Below are 21,362 nucleotides of genomic sequence, written 5' to 3' on the forward strand. Positions count from 1 at the left end.
CTGCACCTGTTGAACTGAAAAGTCACTGAACAATGTGTATAAAGGGTCATGTTGTTGCAGTAGGGTAACAAACAGACTGCAGCCACAATTGGAGTTGTATAATTGTTATGCTTACAAGATGCTTGTAAGACAACCCACATGAATCTACTTTTGATAAATGTAAAATGTGCGTGCCTTACATGACCCATCTACATTTACACATAAAGCTGTTGGTTAAAATGCGTTATCTCTTGACTGAGATGGCAATTCCTACAGTGACAAAAAAAGGCAAAGCCAGCTCGGCAATACGAAGTGTTCATTAGAACGGCCAGTGTACAAATGGTCACACATGTAATCCACACATTCACGTATACATGCAACCTCCATGCTGGCAAATACAGGAAGGATTCTCTGTCTCTACTGTCTCTGGGTAAGCAGCCCACTCTAGACGACTGACCAATTGTAGTTTAGAATAGGAGGAGACTAACCCGCCTTCTTTGGAACCACGCCTCTGACTGTTCAAGGAACGTAGCCAGTGCTTCAGATTGTTGTTAGCGGTTTTGCTATCACGAGCCGTTCTTTTTCCAGACATTTCAATTGAAGATTGTACCATCAACTTCGAACAGCTTTGAAGATAAGTCTTCGTGCAAGTTTTTGTGAAATCAACTAACTGTATCCGACTACATTTGTGCGACGAGTTGGTGTTGGCGGTGGTCTTGCGAGGTAAGTTTTAGCCATCTCTCGAAGGCTTGTTCGCTAGCTACCTGCTAGCAAGCAAACACCATAGCTAGCTTAGTTTATTTGGATCTCGCTTACGTTAGTTGACGGGAGCGAGCTCTGCTAGCTACATAACCTTGTCAACGTGACCAAATATCATATTGACATTTCATAGCGTTTTAGACATTTGCTAATCGATTCCCTTAATGAATTTAAGTTGCCGTCAACGAAATGTAGCTGGTTAGCTAGCTATCTACTTAAGCTATGCTACTTTCGACATTTTTACTGACTAGCTAGCAAAGTAGCTTTTTTGCCGTCGTGTGTACCGTGGTGGCTATCATTAGCAAGCTACAACAACTTGAGTTGGCCAGTCTTCTTTCTAACCCTGGACAGATGATCGAGAACAGCGTATGGGTTTGTTGTGCAGTACTAGCTAATTATAACGTGTTACTTGATTCACGGTAGGTAATTGCATTGATTGGCTGCAACCAGTTGGCCAGCTTGGCCGAGCTAGTAGGGTACTTGCTAACGGAGAATGTTGCTAGGCTAGCCAGTCAGACTGTTGGTCGTCGATTTGTTGTCGTTACACCTTGAAAAATTGCATAATTGATCGTTTGAAGACACATCCAGTTTGGTTAATATTTCAGTTAAAATGTTGAATCTATTTGAACCAGCTGATGGGGCAACAGTTGCAAAAACACTTTTGACCTGACATCGCTAGCTAGCCACAAGTTCGGGCGCGCTCGAGAGTAGCTAGCAAACATAGCGCAGCTAGTTGTGCAGAACTAGCAGTCCGATGATGGCGTCAAGTCCTGGAAGGAGGGGGATGGGCAGGTCTAACGTCAGCGATAGTGTGGCGGCGCTGTTTGTGTGGCTAGCTAGCTTTGGGAAGCGTTGCATATCCACTCTTTATATGTTAACCAGCACTGGCCCAGTAGTAAACTGTTTTTATTCAGTTTCTTAATGGCTAAAGTTAGACTTTTCTTGCTTGTGTTGTTGATGTGGCCCGCGTTTATGTTTTTTTTTTACCTTGTATACGATCAATGTTGTAACACCCCTACTACACCCCTACTACCAGACTAGCAATGCACGTAGTAACACGTCTCTATCAACGTTGGCTGGCTTGACGCCATATAAGTAATATTTAGTGTCCTATATGTCACCATGTACCTAGCTGCTTACCACCGCTCCGTATCACTAACTAACATTGTTCCACAACTACGTTCTGCAGACCATTAGCTTTCTTCCTATTTATCCACTTAGCAAGTTACCTATTTAGCTTTCCTTTGAGTCGCTGTAAAATTGTAACAAAATACCCCCACTAAAGTACTGCCAGGTGTTGTACGGAGTTTGACAGGGGTTAGCATTGTTGTTGCTAAAAGTTTGCTCTATGCTCCGTTGGCTAGGTTGTAGTGTACATTTTAAATGGAGTGACGTGGACTAGCCTATGTCATGGTCCCTGTTTCAAGATAGTGTTGGCAACGTTATACTATTTCATCTTGTAAATGAGAGAACTGCTCAGAACAAAATTCTAGGACATGCCAAAAATCTCTAATGCAGTGTGATATTTTTTCTTCTAAAGGCATAGTCTCATACCCAGGACTAAGTTAGCTGATCCCTGGAGTCAGTTGTTTGTCACATGCAAATATTGTCGAATTGTCAAAGCGAATATTGTCAAACAATATTTGGACAATTTATACTGTGATACTGTGAACACCACGTGTATATATATGGTATTGATTTTGGTGTAAATCTTGTGGTGAGGAACTTTTGGCAGAATGTTTTTAGCTGTGCTTTGAACCTATAACGCTCTATAAACACCATCTTCTTTTACATTCAGATTTTAGTCTATCACTGGACTATGCTAACTATTTCATGTCTATGATTTCCAGCCCCTTTGAGTATGAGTATACAATGAAGCGGCGCTTGGAGGAACAGGAAACGGTATTTGCGTCTCAGCAGCGTCGTCTCCCAGTCCCAGGCACCGCAGAAGCTTTCCAGCACAGAGTCCTAGCCCCAGCCCCAGCTACATACGAGGCAGTCTCAGACAACATGCAGCCTTCCACTGGCATCCAGTACTCAATTCCCCAGGGCTATCAGGTATGGTTTGGTCTGCTCCTCTTTATTTTGTCTGCACATTAATTCATTTTCTAACACAGAACATACCTTTTGTACTGGACCTGAATGGATTGAACAAGTACTCCCACCGGCTCTCTTAGTGACAGTTTAAAGTTGCTGGTATATTGTTATACCTGTCACCTACACTCATGTCACAACAATGAAGGGTAAGGCTCAGGGCCATAAATGTAGGCGACCAATAGAAATAAAATGTTTTCCCTCTTATTTTCAGGTTCCTACCATGCCCCAGAGTTCCAGTGGACACGGACATGCCAACAGTCCTGCCGCACATGTAGGGCCTCATCCCCACAGCCCAGCAGTCCAATCCCAAGGGCCTGCAGTGGTCCAAAGCCACACTCACCCCCCTGCCCCCATGGCTGCATCACAGGGACAGCAGCAGTTTCAAAGACTGAAGGTGCAACTAATTTACTTAACATCTAACAATAAGAACATGTGACAGGTTATTACTATGTTTTATGGTTAAATTTAACTACATCTGTAATTAATGCTGCTGTGAAATCTTGTTTACAGGTTGAAGATGCTCTGTCCTATCTGGATCAAGTAAAATTGCAGTTTGGGAATCAGCCTCAAGTTTATAATGACTTCCTTGATATCATGAAGGAGTTTAAGTCCCAGAGGTTGGTTGCAGTTTTGTATGGAGTGTCTGTATTGCGCTACCTCTTGAGGTGTATTGTTACTTATTTTACTGTTATTGACTGTTTGTATTTTGTTTTTACTATGTATTTTATGGTGTCTTTTTTGTGCTTTTGTTCGGCACCTCGGTCAGCCTTGTTGTGTTAGTGTACTTTATAAGTAAAATGTACTTACTTACTTACTGTACAATTATGGAAATTTAATAGCTCTGCAATCCCGCTGAAATGATGTGAAGATGCATTTTGTTGACATTTGGGTACTAACCAATTTTTTTTCCCCCCCTAACTTAACAGTATTGATACTCCAGGAGTGATAGGCAGAGTATCCCAGCTCTTCAAGGGACACTCTGATCTCATCATGGGCTTCAACACTTTCCTGCCACCGGGCTTTAAGATTGAGGTCCAGACCAATGACCTGGTCAATGTAACCACACCGGGTCAGATCCACTACATCACACCCCATGGGATCTCAGTCCAAAACATTCCTGTGACAGGACCTCCCAGTCAGCCAGTGCCCCATCACCAGGCCCTACCACAACCTGGGCCTCCCACCTCTGCTGCCCCAGCACTGCCCTCTCAGCCAACACCAGCCAAGACGAGCAAGGTCCTTCTTAAGTTACAGCATCAACAAGTGTATTTGAAATGCATTCAGTGTTGTCCTATTTATTATTACTAACAGATGTTTATATCGGAAGGAAGAGCTCATTGTAATTTCCCCATCTCTCAACAGCCGATTCAGTCTCCAGCTCTAACCCCAACCAGCCAGCCCAACCCATCTATCCCTTCATATGCCTCCCCTCGCTCCCCCTCAGTCCAGTCTCACACACCAGTGAGCAGCACACCCTCCAGTGGCCCACCTCTGCAAAACAACCAGCCTGTTGAGTTCAACCATGCCATCAATTACGTAAACAAGATAAAAAACCGTTTCCAGGGCCAGCCCGACATCTATAAAGCTTTCCTGGAAATCCTGCACACTTACCAGGTCAGAACAGTGAGTGATGCGCACAGGCAGCATTTATATCTGCATGCTGGGCTTAAGTTCCACATGTTTTAATGTTAAGAGGAAGAAAATCCGCCATTCAGTATTGAATAATTCCTAAAGGTGATCTTTGATGCTTTTACAGAAGGAGCAGCGCAATGCTAAAGAAGCAGGGGGAAACTACACTCCAGCGCTAACAGAGCAGGAGGTCTACGCTCAGGTAGCAAGACTTTTCAAGAACCAGGACGACCTGCTGTCAGAATTTGGCCAATTCTTACCAGATGCAAACAGTTCAGTGGTGAGTCTTGAACAATGAGCAAAAACAAAGCTGTTTGCACTGTAAGGGATGCTGTTTGCAAGTAATTACTTGTATATAATACGCTTTATGAAAAGACACCTAAAACCAGCCCTACGGGTTGAGAATTGTTTCTCAAATGGTACAATTGTTTCCTCAGCTTTTGAGCAAGACCACAGCAGACCGGGCAGAATCTGTGCGCAACGACCATGGGGGGACCGTTAAGAGACCCTTACTGAATAATAAGCAGAGGCTTAATCAGAATGGCCTTCCAATCCGGAGGCACTCTGGAGTGGGTGCCACGCCCCCAGTCAAGGTAAACCCCTTCTTATTAAATAAGAAAAGACACCCCAAGGTTGTAACATTGTTATTTAGGTGAATGTTATTGCACCCTAATCCTTCATAATTAAGAACATATAAATCTTGAGCAGATCATCTGTTATCATTTGCAATACTTGTTTTAATATTAATTGTTTGACTTGACTGCAGAAGAAACCCAAGTTGATGGGGAAAGATCATGCCACGGCAGAAGTCGGCAAACATAGTTGTGGCACCGAGTCTCTCTTCTTTGAAAAGGTTACTATCTACAGTACATTTTTTGTTCATTTTGTGGTGTTTAACATTTTATGCAGATGAATTAAATGTGATCATATTTATTTTCATGTTAATCTTAAATGTAAATGCCACATTTTCAAAATCTATCCATGTGTGTGCATGAGAATGTCTCTGCTTTACCCATGTAGTTTTCTCTGATGTATGCCATAATGGTTGTGCGTGTGTGCTATTCCACAGGTGAGGAAAGCCCTCCGGAGCTCCGAGGCCTACGACAACTTCCTGCGATGTCTGCTCATCTTCAACCAGGAAGTGATCTCTCGGGCAGAATTGGTTCAGCTTGTGATACCATTCCTGGGGTAACCATACAAAGTCATGTTTTCAGAGTCGAAGAGTTATACTGAACAAAAACAAAGATGCCATCAAATTTACAAGTAGCATTGTTTCGAATCTTGTTTTTCATGATTAGAATTTCCGAAAGTATGCTCACGTTTTTGGATATTTACATAGCTGACTATGGATTGGTAACACATGTTTTGGAATGTCATTCACAGAAAATTCCCGGAACTGTTCACTTGGTTCAAGAACTTCTTGGGCTACAGAGAGTCCACACACATCGAGAGCTTTCCCAAAGAAAGAGCAACCGAGGGCATTGCAATGGAGATTGACTATGCTTCTTGTAAGAGGCTGGGCTCTAGCTACAGGGCACTGCCTAAGAGCTACCAGCAACCCAAGTGCACAGGGAGGACTCCACTGTGCAAGGAGGTGAGTTTTATGAGAGGTCTATAGAACTTTTGAGTTGGTATTTCGATGGCCTCTTGTTTCTGCTCATGTTATGGAAAGTTTTAGTTTTATAGTTTTTAATAAATCAATTCCCTATCAGGTTCTCAACGATACTTGGGTGTCCTTCCCTTCATGGTCGGAGGACTCTACCTTCGTCAGTTCCAAGAAGACTCAATACGAGGAGCATATTTACAGATGTGAAGATGAGCGTTTTGAGGTGAGGGCTGTTTCCTTAAATGTCCTGTCATACATACTTTCAGAATGTTTTGGCAATGGATATCCACCCTATCAGCTTGTTAAGAAGCTAGTCCTCGTGCATACTGGTAACATATTATGCCCATTGCTCTTTTCTCCCATAATCCTGTTAGCTGGATGTTGTGCTGGAGACTAACCTGGCCACCATCCGAGCCTTGGAGACAGTACAGAAGAGAATCTCGCGCATGTCTGCTGAAGAGCAGATCAAGTTCAGGCTGGACAACTCCATGGGTGGCTGCTCAGAGGTCATCCACCGCAAAGCCATCCAGAGGATATATGGGGACAAGGCGTCCGACATCATTGATGGCCTCAAAAGGAACCCAGCTGTCTCCGTCCCCATTGTGCTCAAGAGGTTAGTTGTTGTGAATGCAGTCTTGCACAAATGTAGCTATATTATGATTTTTGTTTCAGAAACGGTTTGATGTCAATGTCTGGTTCTTTTGATGATCTGTTTCCAGGTTGAAGATGAAAGAGGAGGAGTGGCGTGAAGCTCAGAGAGGTTTTAACAAGATCTGGAGGGAGCAGAACGAGAAGTATTACCTGAAGTCTCTTGACCATCAAGGCATTAACTTCAAACAGAATGACACCAAGGTCTTTCGCTCAAAGACCTTACTCAATGAAATTGAGACAATATATGATGAGGTAAGCGACAGCAAGCGACATTGATCACCTCTTGAGAATCCTGAAGCAGTCTGTGTTTTCTCGAGCCAGTCAATATTGTGGTCTGATGTTGGTTGGTACACATTGGGTGTATTGTTCACGATGACATGGAAATTATCAATGTTTTTGTGCTCTTGTGCTTCTATATCTCCCTTTTCATTTAAGTTGGACCAACCTTTTTGTGTCCCACAGCGCCAGGAGCAAGCATCTGAAGACGCAGCCACCCCACCCAACGGCCCCCACATGACCTTGACCTACGAGGACAGTCAGATCTTGGAGGATGCCGCTGCTCTCATCATCCACCATGTCAAGAGGCAGGTGGGGATCCAGAAAGAAGACAAGTACAAGATCAAACAGATCATCCACCACTTCATCCCTGACATGCTGTTCTCCAGACGTGGGGAGCTTTCTGATGTAGAGGAAGAGGAAGATGAAGACGAGGAAGATGACGCAGAGATGGAGGAAGATGGTGCAAAGAAGCACAATGGGCTACCAGGCAGTAGCTCCGGAAAGTCTAAGCTTCTGTTCAACAACACAGGTGCCCAGAAGTTGCGAGGGCTGGATGATGCCTACAACCTGTACTACGTCAACAACAACTGGTATATCTTCCTGCGTCTGCACCAAATCCTTTGCTCCCGCTTGCTGCGCATCTATGGCCAGGCCGAGAGACAGATCGAAGAGGACTGTCGAGAGAGAGAGTGGGAAAGGGAGATCCTTGGCGTCAAACGGGATAAAAATGAGAATCCTGCCATCCAGCTCCGACTGAAGGAGCCTAGTAAGTAGGGCAACAACATTTCTGTACAAAAAACACAGATAGACGTGATGGTAAAACAAAAGGTATTTCGAAGGGAGATTGAACAATGGCAGTCCATTTATTTTTACAATACAGTTCATTGATGCGTTATCGCCAGTGTTTCAGTATACTCCGTTTAGGATGGGGGGGGGGGGGGGGCATTTTGTCACGTTGTCTAAGCAACAAGCAGAATGTGTAACTTCATACAAACCCTCAAATTGTATTCACTTTATACAATAGAGAATTATAATAGCACCAGCATAATACCATGTGGCACGACATTTCATCATTACGGGGAATATTATATAGAAATGCATCAGAATAATAATAATGCATTTATTGGGTGTGAGAGAGTATGTGTGTGTGAGACCCACCTGCGTTGGTTTCAAACTGACTACCTCTTGAGCTACTGAGCTGGCCCCTTATATAATGTTTTACTATACTTAATTGTCCTTTCCCCTGCAGTGGACATTGACGTGGATGACTACTACTCAGCCTTCTTAGAGATGGTGCGAAACCTTCTGGACGGTAATATGGAACCGGCTCAGTATGAAGACTCCCTGAGGGAGATGTTTACCATCCACGCCTACATCGCATTTACCATGGACAAGCTCATCCAGAGTATTGTCCGGCAGGTTAGTCAGAACAAAGACTTATGTTTGGACCTTTATCTACCCAGGCTACTCAAGTTAAAAAGTTCAGAAGATGCATATTTATAATAATAGTTATTTTCAATGTCCTTAATGAAGCTATAACGTGTACTTAGGCCAAGTAAATCCCGTTTAGAAACATATTATACAACAGACAAGGAGAAATGTGTCAGATGCCTGTAATATCTATTTGTTCCATTAATTAACCAACTTGCACCTGTTTGCCTTGTCGCTGTATTTTTGTTTTTGACTTAATATCCAGCTCCAGCACATTGTGAGTGATGATGTTTGTGTACGGGTGACTGACCTCTACCTGAGCGAAAGTGCCAACAAGGCCACCGGAGGCAGTCTGTCCACCCAGGCTTCCAGGACCACTGTTGAGGGGGCTTACCAACGCAAAGCAGAGCAGCTCATGGCCGATGAAAACTGCTTCAAGGTGCAATGAGCTTGTTCATGAATGGCCATAAGTAGAATACTGTTTTCTCATAGGACTTTGAAACTAATGTGCAAATATACAGGGAGAACTTCTGCAGTAAAAATCGTTTTTCTTGCATGCATTTGTGTTTATAAAAAAGGTATGGCAGGAGTCCATTGACCATTTAAATAATGTTTGTGTTTGCGCTCCAAGTTTCTGCCAACACCCTACTGGTTGTCTGCATCCCTATCCTCTAACTTTCTCCCATTAACCTTCTAACACATCTTTCCATTTTAATCTTTTGTGGTATAGCTGATATTTGTGAAGAGTCGAGCAAGTGTTAACCTGTCCGTAGAGCTGCTGGACACGGAAGAGGATAACTCTGATGAGCCTGCTGATGCAGAGGTATGTGTGTCATCACAAATACTTAATGGAGCCTCAACTGAGTGTTTTGTATTCAAGAACCTATATTTAGTCTTTAAGAAGAAACTATGCTCCCCCCATCCCAACTTGCAGTGCTATGAGTGTAATAGAAACAAAAATATCACAGAACAATAGGAATATGTTCCATGCGCTACATTACAAATATATGGTTATGCCAGATCCACAAGTTGTATTGTAGTACATAACTACTAGTTTAACAGTTTAAATAGAGCAGTTATGCTATATATGTTAAGCAGGGGGAAATGGGCAAGTGTAAGGATTTGAGACTTTGACAAGGGTCAAATTGTGATGGCTAGTCGACTGGGTCAGAGCATCTCCAGATCTGCAGCTCTTGTGGGGTGTTCCTGGTCTGCAGTGGTCAGTACCTATCAAAAGTGGTCCAAGGTAGGAAAAGCAAGGCTCATTGATGCACGTGGGGAGTGAAGGCTGGCCGGTGTGGGGTGGTCCAATCCAACAGACAAGCTACTGTAGCTCAGATTGATGAAAAGCAAAGATGGTTCAGGAATGGTTTGCTGAATGCAACAATGAGTTTTAAATATACATTATATATCTTTTTGTTTCTTTACAGCGGTGGTCGGACTATGTGGGAAGATACCTGAACTCAGACTCGGCGTCTCCAGAGCTGCGTGAACACCTGGCCCAGAAGCCTGTGTTCCTCCCCAGGTGAGGCCTCGGCTGTGTGTCCCTCTGTCTACACACTGCCAAAATTGATGTCCTGACTAGCCTGGCACTGTTTCACACGCCAAACCAGCTGACAAAAATGGCTGATTTCAGAACCAGTGCCAGTCCTTTTCCCATGTAATGAAGGTTCTAGGTTCCCCTTAGTATCAAACCTGAGCCCCAAAGGCCCATCTGGTAAAGCACTTGTTCAAAGGTTCTGTCGTTCTAATGGACAGTCGACAGTTGACTTGCAAGTATGTTTGTTTTTATTATTTTCTCATAAAATTGCCAGTGAAGTTAGTTTAAAAAGTTGAAGGAGGAATGCTGTTAGTACCAGTCTTCCTATGTGGGTCAAACAAAGAAGAAAAATGAAAAAAAATAATAATAATAATAATTGGAAGTGAACTTCAAAAGCTTTTTTTTCTCAATTTATGATCCCTCTGCCTTTTTCTCATGAAGATTGCACTTTATCTGGCCACATTTTTTAATAGGAGGGACTATTTATTTATGCATTAGTTTAGTCTCTTTTTAATGGGGCCCTTTATTTATAAGTGTTGTATTTTTTTAGACTAAAGTTGTAGACTAGTGTTCATTTGAACTTTCTACTTTTCCAACTGAAAAGCTATCAAATCATTGGGTTTGAGTATTGAAAATGTATTGCATTTCATGCAATTTTTATTGTGCAGATAGGGCATCTACATTGGTTTGATACATGAACTTAAAAGTAAAAGCCTATAGGTTTACTTTACACATTTCTTATGTAAGTATGGGAGTATTTTTATACCGTCACATATTGGAGTTCTGTACAACAAATATTTTCTCTGTTAGAATAAATCTATTTAGTTGAGCTTAGCCTATATGAACAAATTATGGTATACCCCATCTCATGATTTAATGTGATGTCACATCAGCTATTTTCTCTGTGTGACATTGAGATGAGACTGAATGACACCATGCCTTTAAAGGCCAACAGTGAAAATATATCAGAGAAAAAGATTCGGATTAAAGTATAATTTCTTTTTCAACTTACTATCATTAGATGCCCTATGTTTGTGATTGTATTCATATGAGACGTCCTGTATGTGACTTATTTAATCACTGTTTAGATAACTGTAAATGTTGTACGATTTGAAAGTTTGGGTGTTCGGTGTACTCAATATAATGTGTAAAACAATTTAAGGATACAGTGCACTCCCGTTGCAATTTTTGTTGTGGGTGAGGTTTTATACAAGTTTTCAAGTGCTGATAACTCATGAAAACGCTGGTCAAGCACACATCTGCAACACTTGTACAGAAGAGGGGCTTGTGAATAAAATGGTCTGAATTGTATGTTCAAATGTTCGTGTATTTCTTTCCAGACGTCTCAGAGCATTGCATGGAGGGGTGTTTGGGTCTTGTTTTAAGCCCCAGATGAGTGTTGCACATCAAGCCTGTCTGTCTTTGATTTTCAGTGCTTGTAGCTGTTTTTTGAGATGGCTGTCCATAATCATAAACATTTCAATGGGCTGGGGGAAAAAACAGACAAAATAGAAAATCTTATTCCGTTTTCCTCTTTTAAACCCATTGCTTAATTTGGTACTTGTCTTGACAAGATATGATTTATCAGTGCTCTCACCCACATCTTTTGTTTTTCATATTAAATAAGAGGTCGGTACGAAATAACCTTTTCCGTAGAAATACTTTGAACAGCAGTAAAAAAAAAAAAAAAAAAAAATACAAAAAACAGCAGTTTCTTTTGCAGTTCAGTTTGGTCCTCATTGCATGATCATAACGCTCTGTACATTGTCAGTGAAAGTATGTGCACATCAAAGTATATTTCAACCCATATCCTGGCTTGTTAACTCTTGGCGGCAATATAAAAAGTGTTGTTTGTCACATTTTATTGGAAAATTGGCTACTTCACTCTTATGTCTTTAAGTGGAGCCCTGAATGCAAAATATGCTTCATGGTTTCAGTCCTCGCTCACCTCTACCCTCTGTGGTAAGTACACATTTAAAACTTTCATTCCAGCGGGGTGTATAATTGCATTTTTTAATGCTTGCAAAATTGGATTAAATTTGATTGACCAAAATATTGTTTGCCAAGGATATTGAGACTTTAATAATAGAATCATTAAAAGAATGTTAAACGGAAGTGCACTGTACAGAAATACTGCTGCTGCTGCTGCTGCTGCTACAATAGAACCTCCCTCCCTAATGATTTGATTCCTTCATAAATTATCTGGACAGTTGCTACGCATGGATATCAAGCCAATTGTTTTAAGGGACAGTCCTCTCAAATTTCAGAATACTCCTTTCAAATTAAAGGGATCATGATTGTTACAATGTTGTGTCACAAGTTACATTACCAAAAACGTTGACTTGTGATTATCTCTTTTTTCTTTAGGTGAACGTGTTTTATTTTATACTTGCACTAAGCCAGTGGTGTGTTTACATCTTTCACTATGATTTCCCTGAAATATTTAGAAATTTGCGTGAACTTTCCCTGTAAACATGACTGAGTGCTTGGTTTATGGGCACATTAAACTTATATCTGCTGCATTGTCATGTGTGTCTCTACTTTATTTTTTATCAGAAATCTCCGTCGGATTAGGAAATGCCAGAGGGGTTGGGAACAACTTCAGCAAGAGAAGATGACAAAGGGCATATCTGACAAGTCCCAGGACAGCACTGAGGACCTGAAAATGGAGTGCATGTTCAAGCTGAACTCTTACAAGATGGTGTATGTCTTCAAATCGGAGGACTACATGTACAGACGCACTGCATTGACACGAGCTCACCAGGTAAGCGTCTTTCGTATTATGTTAAAGTAATATACCTATTGATGTAGAATTCTTTTTTTTTTTTTTTTCAAATGGTTCTTTTTTTTTTTTTTTTACTACCATCCCCTCTTAAGTTCAAGTTCAAGTTCAACTTTGTTTATATAGCACATTTACAAACAGCCACATGGCTGGCCAAAGTGCTTCACAATACGTTTGACATTACACATACACTTAAATATACACAAGTACACAATAAAACAGAATTCAAAAAGATAAATTAAGAATTATTAAAAAAAGAAAGTAGACAAAATAAAATAACCAGTTTAAAAGAAAGTGACATAAATATAAACGAACATAAACCCCAGAGCAATCATGAAAAGGCTAGAGAAAATAGGTGGGTCTTTAGCCTGGACTTCCATAGTCCATAGTTCCATAGTCTATGACCGGCCACAGAAGAGGCACGCTCTCCTCTACGCTTGAGCCGTACACGAGGGACCACCAACATAGCCTGGTCAGATGAACGAAGACTTCTAATTGGAGAGTAGGGATGAAGAAGTTCAGATAGTTAGAGAGGAGCGGTGTTATGGAAAGACTTATAGACAAAGAGTAAGATCTTAAAATCTATTCTCTGAGAAAACAGCAGCCAGTGAAGTGATTTGAGAATGGGAGTAATGTAAGTTTAGTATTTTAATACTTAAAATGTTGAGTGTTGTAGAAGGAAATGGTAGCTCACCTTAGCATCTCCCATATGTCTCCAGTCACACCAACGAGTGAACACTCGCCTGCATAGACGCTTCCAAGCCTGGGTGGACACTTGGGCAAAGGAGCATGTAACCAGCGAAATGGTTGCACACAACCGCAAGTGGCTGATGGGAGAAGGGCGGGACGGTCTGCTGCCTTGCACTACAACCTGCAATCCCGAGATCCTCCATTACCTGAACATCAACAAGTACCGTGTGAAGTATGGAGCACCATAACCACCCATTCATCCTTGTATAGTATCACTTATCATTGTCAGAAAAAATCCATGTGTCAGCAAGTATTTGATGCCGCCGACTGGGAAAAGTAATATAGTTGATGATTTTATTTGGACTTAGAAGATTGGTCTACTTCTGCTTGACTAAACGCCAAATTTTGGGGGCTGCCACTTTTCCATTAATTCTTAATCTCCCAATATCCGCACCTGCTTTTAATTGTGCACTTCTGAAAATAGCTGCATTGTTGGGACTATGAACCGTAAAAGGACATGAGTAATTGGAATCTGTTGAGTTTGAATTTGATCTTCCATTGTAAGCAGATGTAGATTATGATTGTAAGAAAACTTGAGCATATAGCATGCCATGGACGTTTGTTGTCAAATTTCATCATACAAATTGAACTGCTCACTAAAAAAGTGTTTTTTTTCTAAGTAATTGGACATTCTGTAGCAGTATTTGTGGTTTTTATAATGACCACTCATCCCAACAAATAATTGAGTAAAAAACAAACAAAGCAAGTGTCACCATTTGCGTGATAGGAAGAACACAAATACAAGGAGGGTTTTGATCTCAAACTGTAAAGTTGTACAGGCTGTGAATGTTCTTTCCCTGTGGTGCAGGCCTGTGTGGACTATATATTGGCAAACATCTCTGGCATCATTGTTATGGAAATTGTGCACACACAAAAAAAATTACTTTGGTAGTACACCAGCTAGTCCAGCTCAGTAACATCCAGCTGCATACACACTGTCCACCTTCTGTAAATAGCTTGTTTATAGTTGTCTTTTTTATTACATTGATGTGTAGCGTACTTTAACAAACTTAGTATAAACCTTAGGTAGAAGTTGCAGAAAAGAAGTATATTGCAAACATTTTAATGATGGTTTTTACCAAAGGATGTTTATTAGGCGTTTCCTTTGTGTTCTGTTATCGTGTTTTGTAGTACAAGCCTTTCTAAGCATAGCTAAGTCTTTTCATCTTGAAATCAGCAATTGGATCAGTTTCAAGACTGTTGTGTTACTGAAACATTGGCTTAAAATCTCACTCAGACTTTCTGAACAATGAATGTAGCCATCAAACAATTCATGCTTTTCAGTGTAGATGTTAGTTCTGAAAATCTGGTAAATAGGTCTTTACCTGCATAACAATGCTCTTTTCAGTCTCTGATTTGAGATGGATCTTCCTTAAAAGTTGCTGTTGGTTATGGCCCCTGTTCCTTTAAACATTGTGATTGAGAAACTGGTGGGTTTTCAGCATGTAAAAAGAACCTTCACTATAATGGACTACAACATGGTAAACACAGGAACATTTGTCTTCTTACACCTTCGACAGTGTGTGTTGACAATAAATTATGTTCCAATTGCAAAATGGTTGCAGTATCAACTGAATTATTTGACATTATAGTTTCCTAAAGTCTAGCCAAGAGTATAAATTGTTTAAATTGTCACATAATTATTATGTGATTGTTAACCATATAACCTCTACAGAGTCCTAAAACAACAACCAAGCAATAAATGCAAAATGCTTTATGGCAAGCTTTTGTTTTGTATAATACAAATATGAATGTTTTCTCTCAAATGTTTCTAGTGACAAGGATTTATTTTAATTTCTTTTATTTTTAAAGTTTGATGCAAACATCAACCAACACAAGGTTGCCCCTTAATGGATTTCTTACTAACATATTGCACATCTTATGTCCCATGTGAACCAACCAATGAATCCAGTACTTTTGTCTGGTACCAGATGTCAATTTGGACCTCAATTCACATGACAAATTAGGCACTAGGCCTATATGAGAAAGGAACAATGGACTAGACCACTCAGCTATCATCTGACCAACCAAGTGAACTCTCAAAAGTAGACTGTACTTTTAAATCTCCAATTCAATTACTAGGAGAGCAGAGAAATATAAGACCCTCACCTTCCACTCTAAATGAAGTGTTTTTCAACAGTTTCAAGAAATCCTTGTGTATAAATCAGCTCTGTCAGCACTGTAACCAGCTACAGACAATCTTGGAACCGTTTATATCTTAGGACTGGTTTTTATTTTTATATATTTACTGTGTCGATACATTGAAATACAGGATAACTACCGGGCAGCTGGATTGTACATAAACACAAAGACTGCATTTGTAACCCATTTACCGTGTCTCTTTACCACCTCTTTTCTTGACTTCTATGATGTTGTATACTTTAGTGTAGTATGGTGTTTGGCATTAAACTATCCTTTGAATAGATACACACTTTGGTGTCTTTGGTTTGTTTTTGTCATCTTCCTGTCCAAGAGAAGCATGTTTATACATTTGACATATTCCTAAAGAGGCCTTGAATAATGCTATGCTCCACTCTTTTTTTTTTGGAAAATTAGCTAGAAGAGAATGAACGACACACACTGAGTTATTTTTTTATTTCCATCACTGAAAGCACGTTAAATACATAACGGAATACATGTTGCGGTCAGTGGCAAATGATTATTTTGCAGAAACATCTATAGGTTGTCAACTATGTTTTGAGAGAAATGTTGTTGAATGAGATGTGATTCTATTATGCAAGCTTTGTTATTTTTGTGCTCTGCAGGTAGCTCTTTCTGATCTGCTACTCTCGTAAGTAAATTCGCGTGCACACAATGTCATCTGCTCCAAAAGTCTGAAAAGAGGTGAGAAAAATAACATGGTCAGTAATTTATATATAATTTCATATTCCATTTAATAACATTATTTTAAGCCTCAGACTGCAGCCTTAAGATGCATGGAGATTTTACACCTCGTGTTTACACATTCAAACTTGTTTCCATTGGACACCACGCAGTTAGTCACATGGTAATTGGTAAAAACAGTGCAGTCGCTGTGAATGAATGAACGCACAAGGAAGAGCGGGGGGGAAACGTTGGGAAGGTGTGTTGCAAGCGGTTTGTTGTCAACCCTGCAAGATGCATGGGTGTTTCAGAAGCGTGACAAAAGTGCATCTGAACTTCTACCAGCTCCACGGATCACTATCCCAGCACATGGGATAGAAGTGAGGGAGGACAAAGAAAGATCGCTCGCCTCTGAAGAATGGTGGCAAGACGGGTCCATCTGCCGTTGGTTGGGGCGTCAAGGGAGACATTAAGGCGACGTGCGTCAGGGACCATCGGCATTTCCCCAACAGAACATGATCAATGAGGCCCATTACTGCAAGGAGACTTGGGCGACAGCCAGAACCCCCCCCCCAACCCCTTTGCACTGTTGTTGGTATGTTCCTGCATCAGTCATTTATGGCTTACATTTCCTGGAAACGTTGGACATTTTCTTAGTTTCAAATCTAAAGCATAAAAGTTATATAAAAATATGCTAAAAATATATTTGTTTTTCTGTTACTGTAGAAGACCAAGTTCAAATGTAGCCTATCTTCCAACTTCTTTTCAGGTTGCTTCTAGACCCCAGTGTTTTTTGTATGAGAATCACTCATACATAGAATCACTCATAAATGGTTGATCTAGGAATCAAGCCCATAAGTTTGAAGTTTAACTGTGCCATGCCTACTGAAGAGTGAAGACAGCTACAACAGGAAACGAGGATCTGAATTATTTCACTCATGTAATGGTTGTGTATTAACTTTTTACCAATGATAATTTATGGTTTACAAATGTTAATAATTACTCAATTATCTACAAATGATTCACAAGGGCTCCAAAAAAATACAGTGGTAACAATTCCTTTTTAAAAAGACTTAACAAATGAATTAGGGTTGCCTTGATTTCTAATGATAAACAGATGACGACTTGATATTCTGTGCAACAAGAACAGTTGAAAAGTTTGACAAAGCAACAGGCATTTGATCTGCTCTCTCCCTTTTTACCAGACTTCCATCCAACATGACCTCAAGGCCATATCATATTACTTATCAATCCAATATGGACTAAAGTACACACCCTTATGTTGGGTGGGAAAATGCTGTATTTCATTGTTGTTCAAAGCCCATTTGTTGCGAAGCCCCTGCACTTTTTGTTGTTGAAGGCATTACTTGCAGAGGTTTTCCCCTCAATTTGACCCTAGTGTTAGTTGGAGTCAATAAAGAGACTGTCCTCATCACATAAAAATGGAAGGATGCAGTTATTGGCCCCAGTCATTGTGCTCCCTTTGGTCTGTAAAACAAAACAGGCCAGATGTTTACAAAAAGCACATGGCTCTTGGTAATATCACAGCCGGTGCTGGCAAAGGTGAGGTGTTTTTGATGGAATAAAGAACATCCAACTCTTTGTTAGAGGATAGTTTAACAACAAACGTATGGTTGTGTTATATCATCCTGGGTGTGTGCACCTCAAAGTATTCATTGAAGGTCCCACTGGAGTTTTTACAGAGGTGTTGTAGAAACTCTGTCCAGCCTGGACTATGAAAGATGATCACAGATGTTCTGTCCTTTCTACAACATTCCTTAAAAAGACTTGATGGTTCAAATCCCTTGTTCTATTTAGGCAACCTACACACGTTTTTCTCATTTGGGTGCAGTAGAGGTACAATTAGCGATTGTTAACCCTCGTGCTGCCTTCGGGTCACATGACCCAAAGGTTCATAACGAACCATCGTTGTGTTTACCCAATTTTACCCAATACAAAAACAAATAAAAATAATTTTCTTTTAACCTTCGCAATGTGGGGGGTCTGAGACAGCCCAACGGTTAAAAGAAAATGCTTCACTTTGTTTTTGTATGCGGTAAAGTTGTCGCAATACGACGGTGGGTCACAATGACTGATGGGTCAGAATGACCCGAAGATAACACAAGGGTTAATACAGTATCCTGTAGACCAGCATAAATGGTTTGTTAAAGAGAGCTATGAAAAACAGGTAGTTTCTTACCAGTATGAGTTCGTCTCCTTTCAGTTCCCGGGTCCAGTATGTCTTGGGGCCATTTCCATCCAGAAGGGTTTGCCTGCAGAGCATTTTGCTCTCGGTCTCCCATGTGGCGAGGCTCTGGGCAGAAGTGCAAAGCATGAATATGACCCAATATAGAAAATGTGGTCTGTCTATATCGATATGATTGATTGGTAATAGCTGTGTAAAGGGGCACAGTTTCAGTAATTCAGTCATGTTGCATAAGATATTAAAATATAGTGTCTAGATTGGTATAATTGCAAACAGTCTTCTCTAGCTCAGTGGGTACCTTGCACTTCCTGCCATCAACAGTTTCTTCGTTGAATTCCTGGCCAATGACAAATTTAATCTCCGTGGTGCGCACAGTGGTGGAGGTCTTGATGTAGAACTGTTCGCCGGTCTGCCTGATCTCAACGTGGGGTTTGGAGGCCGCTGCCACAGCCACCTTTCTCAGCATAGCATTCACCCCTGTGAAGTACAGACAACATTTTTATATTTAATTCATTTATCTGATGATGTTTTACCAATGCAACAAACAAATCATGCATATAGCAAGCACAGCAGATAATAAAGGATCTGAAGTGGACAGTCATTTCAGTGTTTAATGCCAAGGAACAATCTGTGCACACAATTGCAGTATCTGTTAACCCTCGTGCTGCCTTCGGGTCACATGACCCAAAGGTTCATAACGAACCATCGTTGTGTTTACCCAATTTTACCCAATACAAAAACAAATTAAAATAATTTTCTTTTAACCTTTGCAATGTGGGGGGTCTGAGACAGCCTAGCTGTTAAAAGAAAATGCTTCACTTTGTCTTTGTATGCGGTAAATTTGTCGCAATACGACGGTGGGTCACAATGACTGATGGGTCAGAATGACCCGAAGATAACACAAGGGTTAACCTGATGTGAGCAGGGCGCTCTGGGGTCTCACTGGGTAGAGAGCCTACTACATGGGCTGAATCCTTACCGCAGTGGCCCGGGTTTGATTCAAGCCCGGGTCGTTTGCTGCATGTCTTCCCCTCTCTCCCCTGCCTTTTCTGTCTGTCTTAAACTGTCTCTATCCAATAAAGCTGCCAAGCATAAAAACTGCCAACATCAAAAGGGTCATTTGAACCCTACAAAGCAGACCTATATTGCACCATTTGGACATACTAGGTGTGCATGTTATGTATCTTAGCCAAAGCAAAGAAACAAATGCATCGGTCCACTAACTGGCAACTGTGAAGTAGCCTCACAAATAAACTTTTCAAAAGTAATTAGTCAATGTATTCTACATAGGTTTGCAACATTTAGATGACTACAAAATAAGCCATAAAAGATCTTAAAACACGACTGTCAGTACTATTTTGGTATTTCATACCAGATTTCATAAGCCTCTATTTCTTCTCATTTCATCATGCAGAGATGAATACAGTTACCACATTTTTGTCTGCTTCTGGCGCCATGGAGTGGAACAAAAGAGATTTAAATTCCCCTTCCAAACATGAAATGTATCCTCACAAGAAGAATGCACAATTTCAGTGACAGTGTTGGTGTTAGTATAGCAATTTGTGTTTAAGTAATGCTTAAATAAAAGTAACTTCTTCATAACGTAGAACATGATGGATATTCCTCCTGAGAAATGATTGCAGCAATACAGTGTTTACCTCCTCTGTCACACAGTCACTGTACAAAAAACTGGATGAGAAAATGTCGGTCTGTGCCCCATTTATTTCCCAAATTCTGCATGTTTCCCATGCCTCAAGTACTGCTGGGCCAATACTAAAGCCTTATTGTTTCCACTGCAATTAAAACTGGTGTACATTACTTGAGTTTCCCAAGGAGGGGATTTCAATCTTTCCGTTATTTTCTTTTCTCTCCCTCACATCTTCGTTTGACAATGAAAAAAACAAATGATGATGCCGGGGAGTTTTGTCTCAGCCAATAAGTAGGCTAGACCTTGGGCTCAGGGAGAGAGATCTCATTTGGAGTCACAGGAGACAAATTGGAGAAAACAAACACAGTGAATTGTCTCACCCATTCAGTGCTAGTTGGGCTCAATAGTACAGATGATCTTATTGAATCTCAAGGCCTTCAACTGAAGGTTGCTGGAATCATTTGAAGGCAGTAAAGGAGAAAAGAGATAATTCCAAATGATTTGTATCACCAGCTAAAAACCCATGTAGGCTATTGTATGCCCATATTGTACACAGAACATACTTTTGAGTTTTTCCATGCATGGAATCAAGCCCATAGGAATGCTATGCATCTGCCATTTGAAATAGTGATTATAATCAGGGAATTTAAGTCACTCTTAGTTCTGACCATTGAGTGACAGAAACATAGAGAACGATTGAGAACCAGAGAGGGGGAAATAGGAGTCAGAAAAAAAGAGAAAGGGAAAACAGTTTAAATATATTCAAATCAAATTGACAAAACATAGCGTATTGAACATATCTATAACTACTGTGTTGAGCAGACATATTAAGATATCAAACACACAGTCAACCAGTGAGCCTTAGACATTGTGGTAAAGATTTAATTTGATCTCACTTTAAAAAGCACAGTAATAGAAAGTATTTAGGCTTACCAAGGGCTTTCAGCAGATCATCAAAATTTTCACTGCTCTTCATTTTCCAAGTGCCGGCGAAATTGGGCATTTTCTTGGGGTGGCTGAGGATGTACCTGCCTGTGTCTCTTTTCCTCTTGATGTAGTCTGAATGCTCTCTTTCTGCCTCCTCACAGTCTCTTCCTCCCTCTCTCCTTGTGTAATGATCCTTCACAGTGTGCCTCTCCCTCGCTTTATCACCCCCCCCCCCTCCTCACACACACACACACA

At 40.7% G+C, this 21,362-nt stretch overlaps 2 protein-coding genes across 7 annotated transcripts; one reads left to right on the plus strand and one right to left on the minus strand.

Moving 5' to 3' along the window:
* The first annotated feature begins 484 nt into the window (after nt 1-484).
* Nucleotides 485-15,934, plus strand: LOC134028481 (paired amphipathic helix protein Sin3a-like). Of its 6 annotated transcripts, none has more exons than XM_062472062.1 (21): nt 485-702; nt 2,589-2,796; nt 3,047-3,229; nt 3,346-3,452; nt 3,762-4,071; nt 4,198-4,458; nt 4,592-4,744; nt 4,902-5,057; nt 5,234-5,317; nt 5,534-5,652; nt 5,848-6,058; nt 6,177-6,293; nt 6,445-6,683; nt 6,790-6,973; nt 7,157-7,766; nt 8,250-8,419; nt 8,697-8,870; nt 9,162-9,254; nt 9,862-9,956; nt 12,528-12,735; nt 13,473-15,934. In XM_062472062.1, the coding sequence occupies exons 2-21, from the start codon at nt 2,611-2,613 to the stop codon at nt 13,689-13,691; spliced, it is 3,879 nt and encodes a 1,292-aa protein (XP_062328046.1). In that variant the 5' UTR covers nt 485-702; nt 2,589-2,610; the 3' UTR covers nt 13,692-15,934. The 6 variants fall into 6 exon arrangements, with proteins under 6 accessions (XP_062328046.1, XP_062328044.1, XP_062328047.1 ...); XM_062472060.1 differs by having other exon boundaries at nt 486-702; nt 5,231-5,317; XM_062472063.1 differs by having other exon boundaries at nt 486-702; nt 4,198-4,449; nt 5,231-5,317.
* Nucleotides 15,935-16,072: 138 nt separating this feature from the next.
* Nucleotides 16,073-21,306, minus strand: LOC134028483 (cellular retinoic acid-binding protein 1). The gene is made up of 4 exons (XM_062472067.1): nt 21,114-21,306; nt 18,831-19,009; nt 18,527-18,640; nt 16,073-16,337 (listed from the first exon to the last, which is right to left on the minus strand). Exons 1-4 carry the CDS (start codon nt 21,181-21,183, stop codon nt 16,287-16,289), a joined length of 414 nt encoding a protein of 137 aa, XP_062328051.1. The 5' UTR covers nt 21,184-21,306; the 3' UTR covers nt 16,073-16,286.
* Nucleotides 21,307-21,362: the final 56 nt, after the last annotated feature.

Source organism: Osmerus eperlanus, chromosome 10 (genome assembly GCF_963692335.1).
Source record: "Osmerus eperlanus chromosome 10, fOsmEpe2.1, whole genome shotgun sequence".
Taxonomy (NCBI): Eukaryota; Metazoa; Chordata; class Actinopteri; order Osmeriformes; family Osmeridae; genus Osmerus; species Osmerus eperlanus.